This window comes from Barbatula barbatula, assembly GCF_947034865.1.
Source record: "Barbatula barbatula genome assembly, chromosome: 15".
NCBI lineage: Eukaryota > Metazoa > Chordata > Actinopteri > Cypriniformes > Nemacheilidae > Barbatula > Barbatula barbatula.
The window spans coordinates 2,876,361-2,894,452 of NC_136778.1; the positions used below are offsets into that span (position 1 = coordinate 2,876,361).

Genomic DNA, 18,092 nt, shown 5'->3' on the forward strand with positions numbered 1-18,092 from the left:
ATGCCCTCTCTTGCTTTGGATAAATTGTGCCTGTGAAAAGGATTGGCCTTGTTGTGCAGCTCATTGAAGACTCTTTTTGAAGGTCACCTTATACTGTACCACTGAGATGCACTTTAATACAAAAAAAACATTTCGCTTTGTTGTGAGATTTGTAGTATGGTTTCAGTTCACAATAATAGGAGTATGCACGCCAGCAAGCTGTTTTGTGGCAAAGAGTGCTTTTTGGGGGCGGTCCTGCAAGTGGCACAGATCTGAATAGATGACATCCAGCGGTTGATCTTACACACTGCAAACAGGACTTATGATGTTTTCATCCAGACGAACAAATTATGACTTTCTTCATTTACACCCAACTTACATTAGTAATTAAGCACCATTAGTGCCTCAGGTTTTACTCGTCGTGACTAATTCGGTCAAGCTAGTTTTAAAACACCTGCATTTTTATTATATCCCTTGCTGAGGATATATTCATATCACGTAATGATTTTAAAGTCCTCACACTTTTCTATCAAAAAAGAGGCCTGTTTACTTTGAGTTGGTGTCAGTGGCAAAGTCAGAGGCGTCGAGTGATGCTTAGTCGTGATATACGGGCAGCTAGCTGTCCTCCTTATTTTGGCGTAACATAAAAACAGAAATTAGGAATGTCAATACACTCATAACCGTGGCTGACTGCGTTAGACAAGCCCGAGCATGTTTACAGTCACTCCCCCTGAAGACGGATCGACCGAGGGAATGAAAGGAAAGGTGAAGAAAGGCTCACGGAAAGAGGGAAAGAGAGCACCGGGCTTTCCCACATCAAATAAAGCATGCTTATCTTCCACAGGCTCTTTGTGATTATGAAGCAGATAGGTTGGATTATTGGGAATGGAATTTCCAAAACGTCTCTTTTCAAAAGAGATTAAGAGAGCTCTTTGCTCTAAGAAGGTTTTATTTTTGAGGCATTGAGTTGTAGGAGTAGCCGTTCCAACGCTGATTGCAACCTTTATTGAATAAAGACTTTGGAAACAAGAGAATGCTGTCACTCTACGGCCGCACAAACAGACTGGTGCTCGTAGCTAGCCTTTCATTTTCGAGACCTTTTAACACCTGGTTCTAACGTATAATCTCTCACTCAGACCAGACAAGAAAACGCTGAGTGGAAAATCCTATTCAAAGTCACAAAAATGTCAGGTTTCAGCCTGAAGTGTGAAAGCTAAGCACGTTAAGCTCAGATTCACCTCTCTTCTGCCAGCTGGGCTTCAATTGAACAGTATTCTTTTGTTTTGTATAAATTTGCATGTGACATGTTTCTAACGGTGCGTCTCTTTCTTCTTTCAGAGGCTTTGGAGGCGCTGGCCAGCTTGAAGGGAAAAACAACGCAGCAGTTTTTCTTTAACCTGACCTCCGTTCCCGTCGAGGAGCTGATCTCGGCCGCCGAGCTGCGGATTTTCAGGGACCAGGTTGCCGGCAATGCCTCCCCGGGCAACAGCAGCAGCACGGCGGGGGGCTTCCACCGAATTAACATTTACGAGGTGTTCAGGCCAGCCCTGGAGCCCTCCAAGGAACCCATTACTAGACTTCTCGACACCCGCCTGGTGCAGGACTCTCACACGCGCTGGGAAAGCTTCGACGTGGGCTCCGCCGTGGCGCACTGGGCGGGCGACTCCCGGCACAACCACGGGCTTCTGGTGGAGGTGCTCCATCCGAAGGACTCAGAGGCGGGAGAGGAGGTGTGGAGGAGGCATGTGAGGGTGAGCAGATCCCTTCATGGCAACGAGGAATCGTGGGCGCAGGCCCGGCCCCTGCTGGTGACCTACAGCCACGACGGTCAGGGCACCGCCGTCCTGCATTCGAACAGGGAGAAGAGGCAGGCTCGGCAAAGGCCGAAGCAGCGTCGGAAACAGCACCAGCGCACGAACTGTAGGCGGCACGCCCTCTACGTGGACTTTAGTGACGTAGGCTGGAACGAGTGGATCGTGGCGCCGCCTGGCTACCACGCATTCTACTGCCACGGCGAGTGTCCCTTTCCGCTGTCGGACCACCTAAACTCCACCAATCACGCCATCGTCCAGACGCTGGTGAACTCTGTCAATTCCAACATCCCCCGAGCCTGCTGCGTACCGACAGAACTCAGCCCCATATCTCTGCTATACCTGGACGAGTATGAGAAAGTCATTTTGAAAAACTACCAGGACATGGTGGTGGAGGGCTGCGGGTGCAGATGAGAATGGAATCTCCCCAATGAAGACTTTTATTTATACGACAGAACTTTAAGAGAGCTATTTTGGAGGAAGAAAAATATATATGAATATATTTATGTTGACCGAAAGAAATGGGAAAATTAATATTTTAATGAGAGTGCTTGCTTTTCCAGTGGTTTCGAAGACGTTTTTTGGTCCCATGTACATTTTTTAAAATAAGTGCAATAGCACATGAAGTATAATGCTAAGATTTTTATGATGTATTTATTGCATAACCACTTTATTTGTAAATGATGTGTATTTATCATGAAAAATATATGATCTTCTTTCAGTGCATCTGGGAATACATTATTTGAAACCAAAAAATAAACCATGGATGATGAAGCTCACTTCAACAATCTAGGTGCTAGAAATGTTGAATTGTTTTATTTCTGCTTGCTTTCCGTTACCGTTATATCTGGGTTTAATTTAATTCCTTCGTGTTAATAATGACGTGAATTGGTGCCATGCCATAAACAAGCATGTTGTGTAGTATCTCAAAATGCAACAAAAAAAGGTTATAAGGCCCTGCATGCTGAGGCACATTCCATCTCTAGAGCTCAACGGCATTACTAGTCATTAGCATTTGTGGCACCATCACCCTTGGGATAATGTCTGGGGCAACTATATTCAGAGTATTGAATATAGTTATTAGTCACAGAATGCATGAATACATATGGAAAAAAAACATGGTACAACAGTAGAATAGGTCAGATGTCAATTCTGTGACAGTTTTGCACTAGTAAGTAAAGATTTTAAACAGACGTATAACCCTTAATTATGTCATATTTCAATTTAGCACAGTTATGTGTGTAGTCGTTTTTTTACCAAAAAAGCTTTCAATTTCATTCTCTGTTTGACTATCATTGTATTAACCAAACCACAGCGTTGGTGTGGAAAACTCAACAGCCTTTGTGGTTTCCATTCAGCAGCTTTTCAAGCAGTCCCAAAGTAACTGTTTGCCTCAAAAACACGCACAGAATTAATGCTTTTAATGAAAATTACATTTCATGCCACAGTAAATGCTTACTTCCTGCATCAAGTGCTCTCGTTGAGTGGGGAACTTTCTCAGGGAGTGTTGGATTTAATGGTTTGTCTTTAAAGAGTCCATAAAGCTTTAATTGAGTTGTACGCCAATACAACTCGGCTGCCATGTTTCACATTCAGCACACATTTTCGCTGCTTCTACTGCTCCGTCAGCCTACAAGTCATGAACCTTTGACTCTTTTATTACCCAAGAGATCAGAGGGAGACTTTAGCAAGGTCAGGGTCACCTCATACAGCCCCCAAAGACAGCCGTAAAACATTTCAGTTGATGGAGTTGCCAAATAGTTACATTAGTGGCTGTACTTCAGCTGCTAGGTCATTTACCTACTTCTCAGTCTTTTAGGTCTCACATCGTATTAAATATTATGCTCACACTTTTAATGTTGATTTTTATAAAGAATATTACAATTAAGTACAAATAAATGAATAAAAGTTATTTTGTTATCATTAAAGTGACCAGATGTTATCATAATTAAAACATTACAATTGAGTCAATATAGGCACGTATAGGGACAATGTAGGGAAATCATTTTTCCAAATGTAATTATTGCACTTTTTAAAACATATTTTCTTAGAAATATTTAAATTAGCATCGTCCAAATATCATCCTGTTAGTCTTTTGTGATATTCCTTCAAACGATTAAAGTCCTTAATGACATCATGCTTCAGGAAGTGACATCATATTGGGAAAACAACAAACAACAGTGCGTTATCAAAGTTTGGAATTGATTAAATGATTTTAACATTGAATCGTGTTTGATAAAGTGTGACCATATAAAAATGAGTTGCAGAATGACAGCCACATATAAGTGAAAAGTCATGTTGGAATGATCGTATTTACGGTAGAAGCATATATATAAACGCCAACACGAAGATCTCCCGAGAACGAGACTCAACCATACGGAGCTCACCAATCGTTGTCTCACGATATTTTGGTTTTGTTTGCATAACACATCCATAAGTTATTTTTGATCTCTTTATTTAGGTGCAGTGGAGTATAAAATACAACCTTATTTGACATGAATAGAATGAGGTATAAAATTGTTCAGTGGATAATTCTTTTCCGGTCACAATCCCTTGAAAGTGCACCTTGTCTCGTAAAAACTTCACAGGGAGACTGTGAATCACCATCACCGAACCATGAAATATATAACTAGGGTTTTATGTGTTAATAGTTAACTAAAATCAACTGACTGACAATTATATATAATACGCCTAAAGCATTTAATATTCTTAGTTAATGCTAATTTCAACATTTATTAATATGTTTTTTTTTTATAAAAAGTTGTGTCTGTTAACATTAGTAGATGCACAAATGAATTACCATTGAACAACTGCATTTGTATAAACCAACATTAACAAAGACCAATAAATGCTGTAAAAATAATGATGTTGTTCATTGTAAGTTCATGTTAGCCAGTGCATATTATTTATTATTTTAATAAATAAAACCTTATTGTAAAGAGTATGAAGCATATTTATTTTAATATAATGTATCATATAAAAGGACAACAGGGACGATGCGGGTCATTTGCATCGAAGGCATTCTAATAGAGGAAATCAGATTACTTAATAGATTAAGTATTGCAGAAAATAAAATGATGCAGCCCACATAGTAACTATAGCTCAAAAGTACAGCGTAAGCTCGGGTTGCACATTAGTTAAATGCCATTTTGCTATGACCATATCCACTGAAAACACACCTTAGTGACTCCAATTCAAACAGAACAGTCAGTATGCCCAATTTTCTTTTTAAAACTTCGAACAGGGTTGAGAAATGCAACCATATGGCCTTCCAAGCATCACTCTGCATGGCCATTGGTTGGGAGGGATTCACTTTTGGCAGGGAACAGTAATTTGATTGGTCTTAGTGCAAACCGCACCGAAAGTATCTGTAGTTTCTCTGACCAGATTCGTACGGCATCAGAATCCGATTTCCAGATTTCTGGTGGTCGCATTTGGAAACTTTGCAGCGTGCACCTTTGATGAGGGGAACCCGAGCGAGGTGGAATACGACTGCTGGCCACGTGCCAGACGGACGCTGAAGTACGGACAGGGTCTGTGGCCGATCGGAAAGCCTTTGTTATGCCACAGCGGCTTCCTAATTTGAGGGGAGGTTCAGTACGCCTTTCTGAGAAGCGTCCGTGAAATGACGTCCAGCACACTTGGAAACCAAGCGTCTGTGGCGGAGTTCAAAACACATGAAAAAGCCACGCATCCACATGATGGTGCGGCAGGAAAGAATCGTGGAGAAATTACTTTTCCAGAGTGACCGACAAACCCAGAAATGATGGCTCTAATTTTCAAGTTCCTTTAAAGAACACATTATTCTATTACATTATTAGATTTTATTGTGCGTGCGTGTGTGCTGGAGGTGGTGGGGGTCAGTTTGTGGAAAGGCAGACGGAATAGAGGCCCTATGTCTGTACGTGAAGAGCACACCAGCTAAATGTTAGGAAATGACTCAGTTGTATTTATGAAGCCTCGTGTTTGTTTGTGATTTTTTCCACTTCTGCTCCTGGAAAAGCAGATTATTTGCACATCGACCAGTTAAAGCGGCACACAATCTTTGAAACGATTCGTTCCTACAGGCTGCCGGTGGACGAGAGCCACGTCTTTTGCTTTGGTTAAGCTGACCCGAAGTGTCATCGGAAAATTTCGCTGCCACCTGTGTTTTCCTTCAGAAACCCTTATAGTTAGTGGTGTTTGCTGAAGCGAGCGTCACCGTTGCTCAAATTTAGGACTGGGCATATGAAAAAAGCGTCAAGTTAAATATTAAACTTTGATGGAAAACACGTCCGATTGTTTTTCTACAATCACGAAATACTGTACATCAGTTGGTTTGATGAGGAGATTTGTGTTAGTGCTTTTCTAAAAGCGATGTGGTGTTTAATTTCTAACTTCCGAATGATAAATTACTTCCGTAGACGTGCATTAAAACAACCCAGAGACCACCAGGGTGATATTGCAGAATTGTTCCTAACTTTACCCCCAAAAATGAAAATTCCCATGTCATGCCAAGCCTGTATGACTTTCTTTCTTCTGCAGAGCACAAAAGAAGATATTTCGAAGAACGACGAACATTGACCCCCATTGACATCCATTGCACCGACATAAAATCGAAATATCTTTGATGTATACAGGTTTCGAATGACATGGCGATGAATACCGTGACAACGTTTCTGTTATATGGCTTAGGCAAAGTGTTCGAGTAGTGAAAAGAAAAGTAAAACTGAAGTCATTTGTTTATTGTGTGTTAACAAGCCCAATATTGTATTTTATCTCCCCAGATCCACGGCACATTTGTTGTGCTCCCTGATCTCCATAGCATCCACCCAGAATAGAGTCGAGTCATTTTGCTGCGTGCGCCAACACACAAAGCCACAAGCAAACACATAAACACATACACCCACAGAACAGGTGCCTCAGACCGAGTGAGTCAGAACGCTCTCATGCCCTCATGTCAAATCCGCTGTGTGCTCTGATTCGGTGCCAGTACGCTAGGACTCATACCTTGGACATTTGTTTTTGAGACACAGGACACTTTTCCCTAAATCTAAACCACGTCTCTCACGTCTCCCGGAGACCCGGTAGTAAACTTTAGTCATTTTTCTTGCCATTTATTGGCTGACGGTAACCATGGCAGCGCAGTGACTGGGTGTATGAAAGCATTTTGATGTTTCTCATAAAAGCTTTGCATGGAGGATGTTTCAGTTTGCTTCAGTGAGCAAGCATGTAAACAGATGGTCGGAGGAGATATTCGGGGTGTTTGTTTCTGAAGGGCAGCTGTAGCGCAGTGCTAAACGCAGTTGGTGGTCTATCTGTTCTCTATCTTTACAAGAATTTTGGTGATGTGTGCACTCAAGTGCACGTTTAGGTAAGGCCTGGCTCAGATGGCTTAAGTAATGGACACGTTCTTCATGCGTGAAGGCCAGGTTTTCGGTCCAAAATCAAAGGGATCACTCGAAATGACGTTTATCTTAAGGCCGTAAAATCATTTTGTTCAGACACAGTTATTCAAATCGGCACGCTAAAATGAAATTCAACACAACCCAGAGTTGCTTCGAACTTACTTTCATAGCTCACAAGGTCTCTTATCACTTAAGTATCACATTCATCTCAGATGTTTCTCCTAAAATAGGAACAAATGAGACAATTGTTAAAATCCATGAAGAGTACGGAGGTGTAAATGAACGTAGATTGTAGAGGTGAAATAATCTGGATTTGGGTAAATGTGATGAGAAATGTTTGAGTTCATACTGACAACTTCAATAATTGTGAATTTTGATTGAGCTCAGTTCTAATGGAGACATCTGTGAGATTTATTTTCATATGAAAATAAGACTTGAAGGGATAATTTCAAATTATTTCATAATTCATTCAATCACATGTCATTCAAAACCTGTAGGACTCTTTTTTCCACCTGTGGAACACAAAAGAAGATATATTGACAAATGTCTCAGTGCTTTTGTGTTTACACAATGGAGGTCAATGGGGTCGAATGTTTTGTTTGGTTACCAACGTTCTTAAAAATATATTTTTTGTGTTCTGCGGAAGAAAGACAGTCTCAAAGGTTTGGAATAACATTATGGTGAGTAAATTATATTTTTGGGTGATCTATCCTTTTAAGCAAAAGTTTTCATTTGCTCTCCATTTAATCTCATTTTGATTTAGATGTTAAAAGGATCTCATTTGTGATTTTACACATTTTCTTCTCTTTTTTTTTCGTTGGACACAGGCATGACCTTATAAAGTACAGAAAAGTGGAGAAAGGAGAACAACAATCGTCTTGTATCTGTAAGTAAACGCTTGACTTATTCCAGAGGAAAATTATTCTGAACATTTAAATGCATTTACAGTCACATAAAGTCTTGTGCATGACACTACAAACCGTGTACATATTTACATGAATCATTTACCTGCACATGCTAAATCTTGAGGGATGACAAGATGTTTTATATAACTGTAGATCTTCAATCCCTCCTCGGTCATGTTTTACAGATGTTCGTATCCTGAAATCCAAGCAGCAGATGGCATTGATCTTTCACTTTACATTCAGCTTCATTTCCAGGTCCAGCTGATTCGCTCCTCTGCCGTACATATGGAGTGGCTGATATACAATCCGCTATAATGCAGAAAAATGTTTTTGAAGACTTTTTTCACATACATCTGCTCCGCTTTTGCCTCTAAATGAGTTACGTTCAAGGACTGTATCAATGTCATGTTGACTCTCTCCGAAAAGTGAATGCGTTTAGTATATACTCGGTGTAATCAGGCCGGTTTGTGTTGAAAAAGGCTGGCTACGAACACACACACCTCGCTGTTGGTGGCCTAGCTGCAAAGCTTAGTTTTGAACCTGCTGCTTAGAATGGATTAACATGGGGTAGCAGCCAGCTGTAGGGCCTCGGAGCTTGTGGGAGGGTGCGTGGGGTAAAAGGATGGGTCGCTTCCCTGGGTGGTATGGCGCTAATTCACTCCTCACACGTTTCCCATTAGCGTAACAGGCTTCATATGAAGCACCAGGCAGCGCTGGTCAGGGACTCGAGGCATCCCAGCCCAGTTTGATTCATGGCACCAGTCAGAGTAGATCAGCTTAAGCTTAATTCTGCACTATACTTCGGAGAATGAGTAATGTCATGCCATACCAACCAATTAGAATGAAGCTTCGAGCTTGGACGTCATGTGGACGAACGTCCAGCTGTGGAATGGAAATGAATAACTTGAGCTGTAAATTCCATGTTTACAAGCAAAGATGGTAAAATGGGCCAGTATGTTTTCATCCCATTGAGGGGGGCATTGTTTTTTCTACTTGAAACCGGGAACGGCATGCACTTTTTAAATTATTTTAAAGGGTCACCAGTGGTGGTGGCACACTTTGCTATATACTTCCTTGATTTCTGTATTATTGATTGAGTAAGGTCATGTCAAAGATTGAAATCGATGTTAAGGAAGCCGACTTGCTTTATTTTGGGGCAAAATAATAAAACGTAGTATCGTAGTACGTGGTATTTATCATATTATAAGGGAAAATGTTAGATACATTGTTTATGACTACTTTGATCCTCCTAATCTCAATTATGAGACGTATTTTGCAAAGTAGATTATTTTAAACTGGATTTCACAGACAGGGTCACATATTGGATAATTTGACCAAATATACAAGGAATTAGTTTATTTTACATGTGTAAAGTGGTGGTTTTTGTCTATTGAGAAAAAAATTCCCAACACAATCTCATGGTAGTTTCACAACTAAATTGTATGAATCTGTACCTTTTTATTTTTGGTGCTGTTTAAGGTTAAGTGGGGCTTTATAATCTTTTTCTAATAATCATATTTTTGCATACAAATTATTGCGATCTTGCTTTGTCACTATTGACAAAGAGCAAGATATACTTTCTGAGTTAGGTTGTCTTGTGTTCCTTTAAGGGATAGTTCACCCAAAATGTAAAATTATTTCATCATGTCATTCAAACCTGTGTGCATGTGAATATTTTGAGAAATGAGTTTGTGGTTTTGAACCATACAATGGAAGTCAATGTTATTTGGTTACCAACATTCTTTAGAATATCTTTTTTGTGTTCTGCAGAAGACAGAAAGTCATACAGCTTGAAAATGACACAAGAGTGAGTGAATTATTCAATTTAGTATTTTGCAAAATAATTTTCTTAAGAAAAAGGAGCCTAAGCTTTTAATTTGTGAAACTGCCTCTTATGTTGAATGTGGTCGTGATGAATTTACCCGTGTTTGTGTGCAGAAGAGATGGATTGCCTTGTGCCTGCCTCACCTCACTTCCTGTGAGTCACTTCCTGTCCCAGGCCCAGGATCATGCTGTCCTGTGGCTGATGTCATGGCAGCTTTCCACTCCAGCCTATGGAACATAAACATCTGGCCATAAGATCATAAACCTGAGGCGAGTGCCAGTATTTTGCTGCAGCCCACCCCGTCAGCCCCGTTACGACCAACATCTCAGCCTACAGTGAGTCAAATACGGTTTCATTCCCAAGAACAAAACTCTTTTTGTTTATACTCTACATAGCGTAACATCAAAGACATTTCTTAATAGTTGACACCCTAACGTGCACCTACGTTTTTTTAACAGGATTCTTTCATTTACTCATGTTGTTCCAAACAAGTGAGAGGAAAAATGACGTGCTCACACTGTTTTATTTTGCTATGAAGCCATACGATAGCTTTGTGCATGAAGCGGACCCAAAGTCATTATTAACAGCACTCGTTTCTGTCATTAATTTTCTAGGCATTCGATCCTCCATAGTTCATTTCAATGCCATGGTGCTCATGCTCAACATCTCCAAGTCGACACCTCACGGGTGTATGTTCGCAAAGGGGCAGGAAATGCCGGAGCGAGGTTGTCAGGCGAAGAGGAGGAAAGTATCAAGGGGGGGTAAAGGTCAAAGTTGAAAGCGCAAGGGCAATGGGCATATTTCAACATTCATTTCCCCCCTAATTCATCCTCCGAGCTTTCGTTGCACAGCTTTTTTTCGCGTCTCTTCTTTCATTCAGTTCCGCCCCATTTGTTCTCGTCGGCCGCCTGTTGACAGCGAGCGCTGCTCTAATAGTGTGCTGTGGGAAAGTTAGTGCTGCATTCGAACACCAGAATCTATCCGACAGCACCGTTGAAAGATCGCAGATCTGTACAGATGTGCGAGAAGGGATGGGAATGTTTGGTTAGTGTGAAACATTGGCGCTTTCTCTTATTTTTTGGAAACAGAAACGGTCTGCAGCTCCCAAGAGATGTAATTGCACATCTTTGCTCTGTTCCAAAACCTAGTGAGGTGCCTTTTAAGGCATAATGTAATGGATTTATTGCTCCCTTGTAGAATCTAGTAAGATTTCAAAAGCATTTCATTGTCAAAGCAGCATTATGTGACATATATACACATAATATAAAGAATGCATACATATACAATTAAACATATGCGTATAAATAAGTAAGTAATTCAGTGTTAGTTTTTAAGAAACATAAACGGGATCACAGAAATTGGATTTTGTTATTCTTTTTTTAGTACTTAGTACATAAAATAATAATAATATATTAAATATTTTACACAATAGGCCTACTATTTATTTAACACAAAAAGACACAGCAGTTATTGATTAAAATTGTTTCCTTATATTTATACAATACGTGAACTGTATTGTTTTAAGTACACTGAAAATTGTCATTTCAATTTTCTCATACTCGAGTCGTTCCAGATTTGTCTAAATGTCTTTGTTCTGATGAAAACAGAGGAGGATATTTGTAAGAATGATGGTAACCAAGAAGTTCTTGGTCACCATTGACTTCCATAGTAGAAAAGATTACAATGGTAAAGTGCTTCAGAACTCCAGTTTGTTTTCCTACATTCTTCAAAATATCTTCTTTTGTGTTCAACAGAACAAAGACATTTATAAAGCAAATTGTCCTACTGGTAGTCACTGGTGGCCAAGAAATGTTTGGTTACGAATATCCTTTCAAATATCTCTGTGTTCTTTAGAACAAAGAAACAATTGGAACAATTTTGGGGATTAACTGTTCCGTTAAGACAGCAAATGCATTTTAACTGTGTGTGTGTGATCTGTGTTTTATGCTTCCGCAGAGTAAGCGTGTTACCATCAAACATTTCTGAAATCAATTGCCTGTGTGGAGTGCTGTATTTGTGTGGCCGCCTACATAGGGAGTAGGCAGCAAGGAACCTCACTACTTTTTTTTGGAACAGAGTTCTTGTGTGCGCCTGTCATCAAATACATGAAACCTAGCCGTTTGTGGAAGGCATGTTCCGGAAGCTTTTTAGAAAGAACCTTCAGGGCCTCTCCCTAGATGGCACAGATAAGCCCTGACGAAACACAAAGCGTACTAAAAAGCAGTTCAAAATGCCCCTTTTGGTCACTAAAAGGGCAGGACACTTACAAGAAATCTTACTTAACCTAATGCAGTGTGCCGGGACGTCCCGTAACTTGCAGTAAAATATTTACGCAACATTTTCTGGGACGGTCTCACTAACATTTCAACAAATATTTAGAACAGAGTGAAAAGGCTTCACATGGCACAGGAAAGCATAAATCGTATAGCTAAAGCAAGGTACACCGGCAAACAGCAGTCATCTATAAGTGTACCGAATATTTGCAGAGTTTATAAACAACGCTGACCATCTCGGCACAAGGAAATGCTGTTTCCGTTCGAACACAGTTTGTTGACTGTGATATAAAATAGTGCTGGTGGGTTTTGGGTTTTCCAGAGGGAGCCGAGCCCGAGTATATTGAGTCCATGTGGGGAAGACGGTTTTAATCGGAGCGTTACCCACATTTCTTCCTGTTTCTAATTTGGAGCTGCGGTGGTTTTTGTCCTTTGGCCAGCAGCCTCTCATCCACCAAGCGTCCATTTCCTCTGATGTGAGTAGTAGCAGGTGTGTTGGCATGAATTTACGAGAACAGCCTCCATACTTCTCTCTTTCACAGGCCTTTTTTCTTGGCAGTTTTTTTATCCAGTCTGCCCTTCATTTATCGTTCTTTCAAAGATAGTTAACATTCTGGAACTACGTTGTTTTTCTTTTAGTAAAGATTAAATAGGGCAGCCCATCAATGACAGTTACAGGTGTCCAAGATCAAAAATAAATCTACATGTTTTTTAATAAATCTAGTCAATCACACATAGACTGTGTTTTAACAACAAGTCTCACTCTGTCCTTCATACTGAAGGTCTGGGAGCTTCCGCCGCTTTCTCTGGCCAAGGCCCGCCCGAGAGGCCATATTTGACTGACAGGTAAAACAACCAGTCACGTTTCGTTTGTGCTGCTTTGTGTTTAGAGGTGTGGAAATTTCCCCACAGCAACAGACCTGTGTACATTCAAGAACGTGTCAAAAGTTAGGAACAACAACGATTATAAGTTTATGCTTTGAACCTCGCATTCTTTTAAGAATTATGTGTTTAGTCGATCGTGATGAATTCTTTTTGCAACCGATGTAAACACGAAAGCTGACTTCTTAGATCAGATGGCTTTGTGTTGTTTCCAGGCAGACCATTAAAGTACGCAACACGCAAGTCTCCCAGATATCCTGTGAAATTCAGATGACGACTTTGAACCCGCTGAAGTGTTTCCAGAAAAGTGTGCCTTGTGCATCAGACGTTTAGCCAACGGTCGTTGGGCGTGACGTCTGAGGCTGAGACTAGTCTCGCCCTTACTTTTCAGATTTCAAAGACAAATCTACCTTTAATGCAAGTGACCTAAAGAAGTTAGGACCAGTCTTGAAGAAAATAAACTGATGACTAACTTGTAGGACTAGTCTAAGCAGTTTATGTAAACAGCGTTTGAGCTAATCTAATATATAAGGGCAATTCCGTGAAAATGTGAACCTTACCATGAAAAGATTTAGTTCCCTTTCGAGAGCGGTCACTTCGACATTGCGGAGACCGCATATAAAACTCCTCCTCTTTTTCACTTTTCCTGAAGTCCTATAGGATAACGCCAGTAAAACTGGCCAATTGTCGCAAGACATGTACAGTATGCAAATACTGACGAATCTAGACAGTATAAATACAGTGCATGTGACGACAATTCCTCAGAATCTTCTTTTTCACACTGCCATCGTTGAAGACGCAACTAGAACTTCTTTCACCGCATCCGATGGCTTCATACTGTCGTCTTTGCGCGGGCCCCATTGGCCCACAGGATACTCACGAGCACTTCATTGCCTGCCTGGGCCTTGCTCACGCGGAGTCTGATTGCGCGCACTGTGCGGACCTGCCGGCGTGTGTCTTGAGGACTCGCAAGAACATCGCTCGTGGACTCATAGGGTCGAGGCTCACCGCCGCCAAAGAGCCGCTGGTGAGTCCACCCATTCCACGAGGTGGCGGCAACGACCCGCTCCGTCACCTCATTCCCCAGTCCTCTACGTGGACGAGAGCCTTCGTCCCCCGCCTTCCTTCGCGGATGCCGTTTCCTTCGACGCTGAGGAGGACTATGACTCCATGCCCATCTCTGCAAGAGGAGTGCGCAGTTTTTCCCAGAAGTCCACGAGCATGTGGTGAAATTCTGGTCTGCAACTCAGTCGGCGTGCGTTCACGCTGCTACGCCAGCCATGTTCGACCACGTGGTCGGGGCTGAAACCCACGGTTACGTGCGCATGCCAAAAAGTGCACCGCACAAGCTATCGGCAGGTCTATGGGGTCTATGGTCGTCCTCCACTGTCATCTGTGGCTTACGTTGGCGGATCTAAAAGACGCTGATCGTAAATCCCTTCTCAACGCACCAATCACTCCCTCCGGCCTCTTTGGTGACTTCGTGGAGTCGGTAGTAGAGCGTTTTGGTGAGGCGCAAAAAGTGCGCCAAGGCTATGAGTCACGTGCTGCCTCAACGATTTTATCAACCGTCTCCCAGAGCCCGCTCTTCATCCGCGCCTCACTCCTCGCAGAGACCCGCCAAGCAACACATGGCTCCTGCACCGGCTAGTCGAGGTCGCGAGCCGGACGTCCGTCCTAAACAATGGTCGGGCCCAGCTAAGAAGAGGTACGGGCCGAACAGAGGTCCGCGCTACGACGGCAGAGCGTCATCGGCTGCCAAGTCGTCGTCTTGACGGACCTGGGAAAAGAAGGAGAGAGTTCGTGAGCGTGCCGGCGGCCCCCAACGCCGCTGTTTGCAACAGTTTCTCCCCGCGGTTGCGGGCGATTATTGCACTGTTGTAGGTGTTGTTGTGTGAATGCAATAAAAACATACCTGCTCACAGGAGGAGCTCTTCCCCCCTCACCCACACAATGCTGCGCCCCTTGCCCTGCCACGGTGCAGCTCGAAGCCGCAGTTAATCCCAGCTATAACCAGCCTTCCCGCCAGTGCATTTAGCCTCGCTGGGCCAGCGTGCTCCCCTAAGCGGACCGTGGACGGTAACCCCCGAACAGATTCGGCCGTTATGCCTGTTTCTGGACGCGTGGAAAGCCATTCCAGGCATCTCTCTCTGGCTACTAAACGTGATAGAACACGGGTACTCCCTGTAGTTCAGGCGCAGACCTCCCCGCTGCAGCGGTGTGGTTCCGTTGCTTACGTTAGCGCAAAACGCGCCTGTGTTGAGGCAGGAAATCTGCAGCCTGCTCGCGAAGGAGCGATCGAACGTGTCCCTCCGAACGAGCGGGAAAGCGGGTTTTACAGCCGGTATTTTGTAGTGCCAAACAGAGATGGTGGTCTGCGTCCGATTCTGGACTTGAGACCCGTCAACCGAGCGCTTCACAAGCGAGCGTTCAGAATGACAACTCCAAAACAGATCCTGGAACAAGTGCGTCCGGGGACTGGTTTGTATCCGTAGATCTGAAGGATGCGTACTTTCATGTTCAGATAGCCAAGCGCCACCGAAGGTTCCTGCGATTCGCATTTGAGGATTCAGTGTACCAATTTGCTGTCCTCCCATTCGGACTGGCATTAGCTCCGCGCACATTCTCGAAGTGCGTGGACGCGGCGCTTTCCCCTCTCAGAGAGAGCGGAATGCACATTCTCGATTATCTGGACGATTGGCTGATTTTAGCCTACTCTCGGAAGGCGATAATCGGTCACACGCGGATGCTGCTTTGTCACTTGACATCCCTGGGGCTGCGCGTGAACATGCAGAAGAGCAAACTCCATCTCTTCAGCTCTACATTTGCTCAGGCCAGGCCGGTCTTTTCCCCTGAGGGAGTTCCAGAGGCTTTTGGGCCTTATGGCGTCGGCGGTCTGCCGCCTAGGTCTTCTGCACATGCAACCACCACAGTTCTGGCTGAAGGCTAGGGGTCCATTGAGAGCATGTTCCTCGGGTTGGGCGCGAGTCCCGGTTACACTCAGTTGCCTCGGTGCCCTCGGCGCCCGACCCGAGCATGTTCAGTCGGGGAGTTCCCCTGGGGCTGGTGACGAGACGCACAGTCGTTACGACGGATGCGTCGTCCTCGGGATGGGGCGCGGTGTGCAAGGGCATGCCGGCATCCGGACTTGGTCACAGTCTCTGGCACATAAATCGGCAGGAACTAAAGGTGGTGTCTCTAGCTCTTCATACTTTCCAGTCGAGGCTGGAGCAGATACATGTTCTGATTCGCACCGACAACATGTCCGTGGTTTCGAACATAAATCGCCAGGGAGGGATCCGTTCCGGAGCTCTTTTCAAACAGGCGGCAGGTCTCCTACTGTGGGCAGATCGGCATATACTCTCTATCAGAGCAGCGCATATCCCCGGTCATCTGAACCATGGAGCGGACATGCTTTCGAGGGAGGGGCTTCCGCACGGTGAATGGAGGCTTCATCCCGACTCAGTCCTGTTAATTTGGGAACGCTTCGGGAAGGCGGAAGTGGATCTATTCACGACAAGCGAGAACGCACACTGCCCGTTGTATTTCTCGCTGATCCACTCCCCCATGGGGAGTGACGCGCTGACGGCGCGTTGGCCGGACGTTCGGCTTTACGCGTTTCGTCCGGTGAAGATTTTACCCCTAGTGCTGTGCAAAATCAGAGATGAGACGGCGTCGGCGATTCTTGTCGCTCGGTTTTGACCGAATCAACCATGGTTTCCGGACCTGAGGAAGTTGTTGACGGCGCCTCCGTGGCGGATTCCCCTCAGGAGAGACCTGTTGTCCCAGGTGAACGGCACGATTTGGCCCCCCAGTCCAGAGTTGTGGAACCTCCATGCCTGGCCGCTTCGGGCGTTCTAACTACACTCCCTCAGCGTGTACTGGATAATATTTCGGAGTCTCGTGCGCCGTCTACCAGACGTTTATACGCTCTAAAATGGGGGGAGTTTGCTAAATGGAGCAGCAGTAACAATATCGACCCGGTGTCCTGCCCCGTGTCTGATATTTTATCTTTCCTGCAGCACCGGCTGGACAACCGCGGCCTCCCTTCAACGCTGAAGGTTTATGTGGCGGCTATCGCCTCGTTTCGTTCCCCGGTTGATGGGCAATCGATTGGTAGGCACATGCTGGTGGTCAGATTCCTCAGAGGAGCGAGGAGACTTTTCCCCCCGCGAACCCCTTCGGTGCCGCTTTGGGACTTAGCGCTGGTATTGAAGGCTCTCTCTTCTCCCCCTTTCAAGCCTTTGGACGCGGCTTCTGTAAGAGAGCTCACTCTAAAAACCTTCTCGCCTTCTCGCCCTTGCTTCGGCTAAGCGCATAGGGGATTAACAAGCGCTTTCAGTCGGCGCTGATTTTATCCGTTTTGGACCCGGCGACTGCAGCGTCACTCTCCGGCCGAAATCGAGTTATGTGCCAAAGTCCATGTCTACCCCTTTTAGAACGCAAGTCATTTCTTGCCCGCTTTGTCTTCCGAGTCGTCAGACTCGCAGGATGCTAACGCTCAGAGAGCGGTCTGCCCGGTAGACAGTTGTTGCCACATTGCTGTTTACACTGTGCTTGGTGTACTTATGTTCGCTATTAGGATATATCGCCCGGGATTCCGTGCTGGTTCTACTGCTGTGGTGTCTGCCCTGTTCAGCGCATCCCGCTGCGTTAGTTGGAGTTGGATATGCAAATTTGCCAAGAGCTCAATCTAGCAGTTCATAGGCCGGTTTCAGCCAATCAGCTATTAACGCTTGGGGCGACCTCGTGAATGGTTGATTTGTTTGCTCCACATACTTTGTGTGTTATCCCATTTGTCGGGCTGTTTTTGCTAGCTCACACGGCGGGATTGTACTACCCTTCCATATGCGGTCTCCGCAATGTCGAAGTGACCGCTCTCGAAAGGGAACGTCTCCGGTTACTTTCGTAACCTCGGTTCCCTGAGAAGCAGGAACGAGACATTGCGTAGAACGCCGTGTTCTATCGTAGATTCTGAGGAATTGTCGTCACATGCACTGTATTTATACAGTCTAGATTCGTCAGTATGT

General features: G+C 44.1%; 1 protein-coding gene across 1 annotated transcript in view; it reads left to right on the forward strand.

Annotated features, from left to right (window-relative positions):
- Positions 1 to 2,590, forward strand: part of bmp2b (bone morphogenetic protein 2b) — a 4,934-nt gene extending 2,344 nt beyond the window's left edge. Inside the window, exon 3 of the mRNA XM_079475492.1 lies at positions 1,318 to 2,590. Within this exon, the coding sequence (XP_079331618.1) occupies positions 1,318 to 2,204 (887 nt within the window). The 3' untranslated portion in view covers positions 2,205 to 2,590. The remainder of the gene's footprint in view (positions 1 to 1,317) is intronic.
- Positions 2,591 to 18,092: the final 15,502 nt, after the last annotated feature.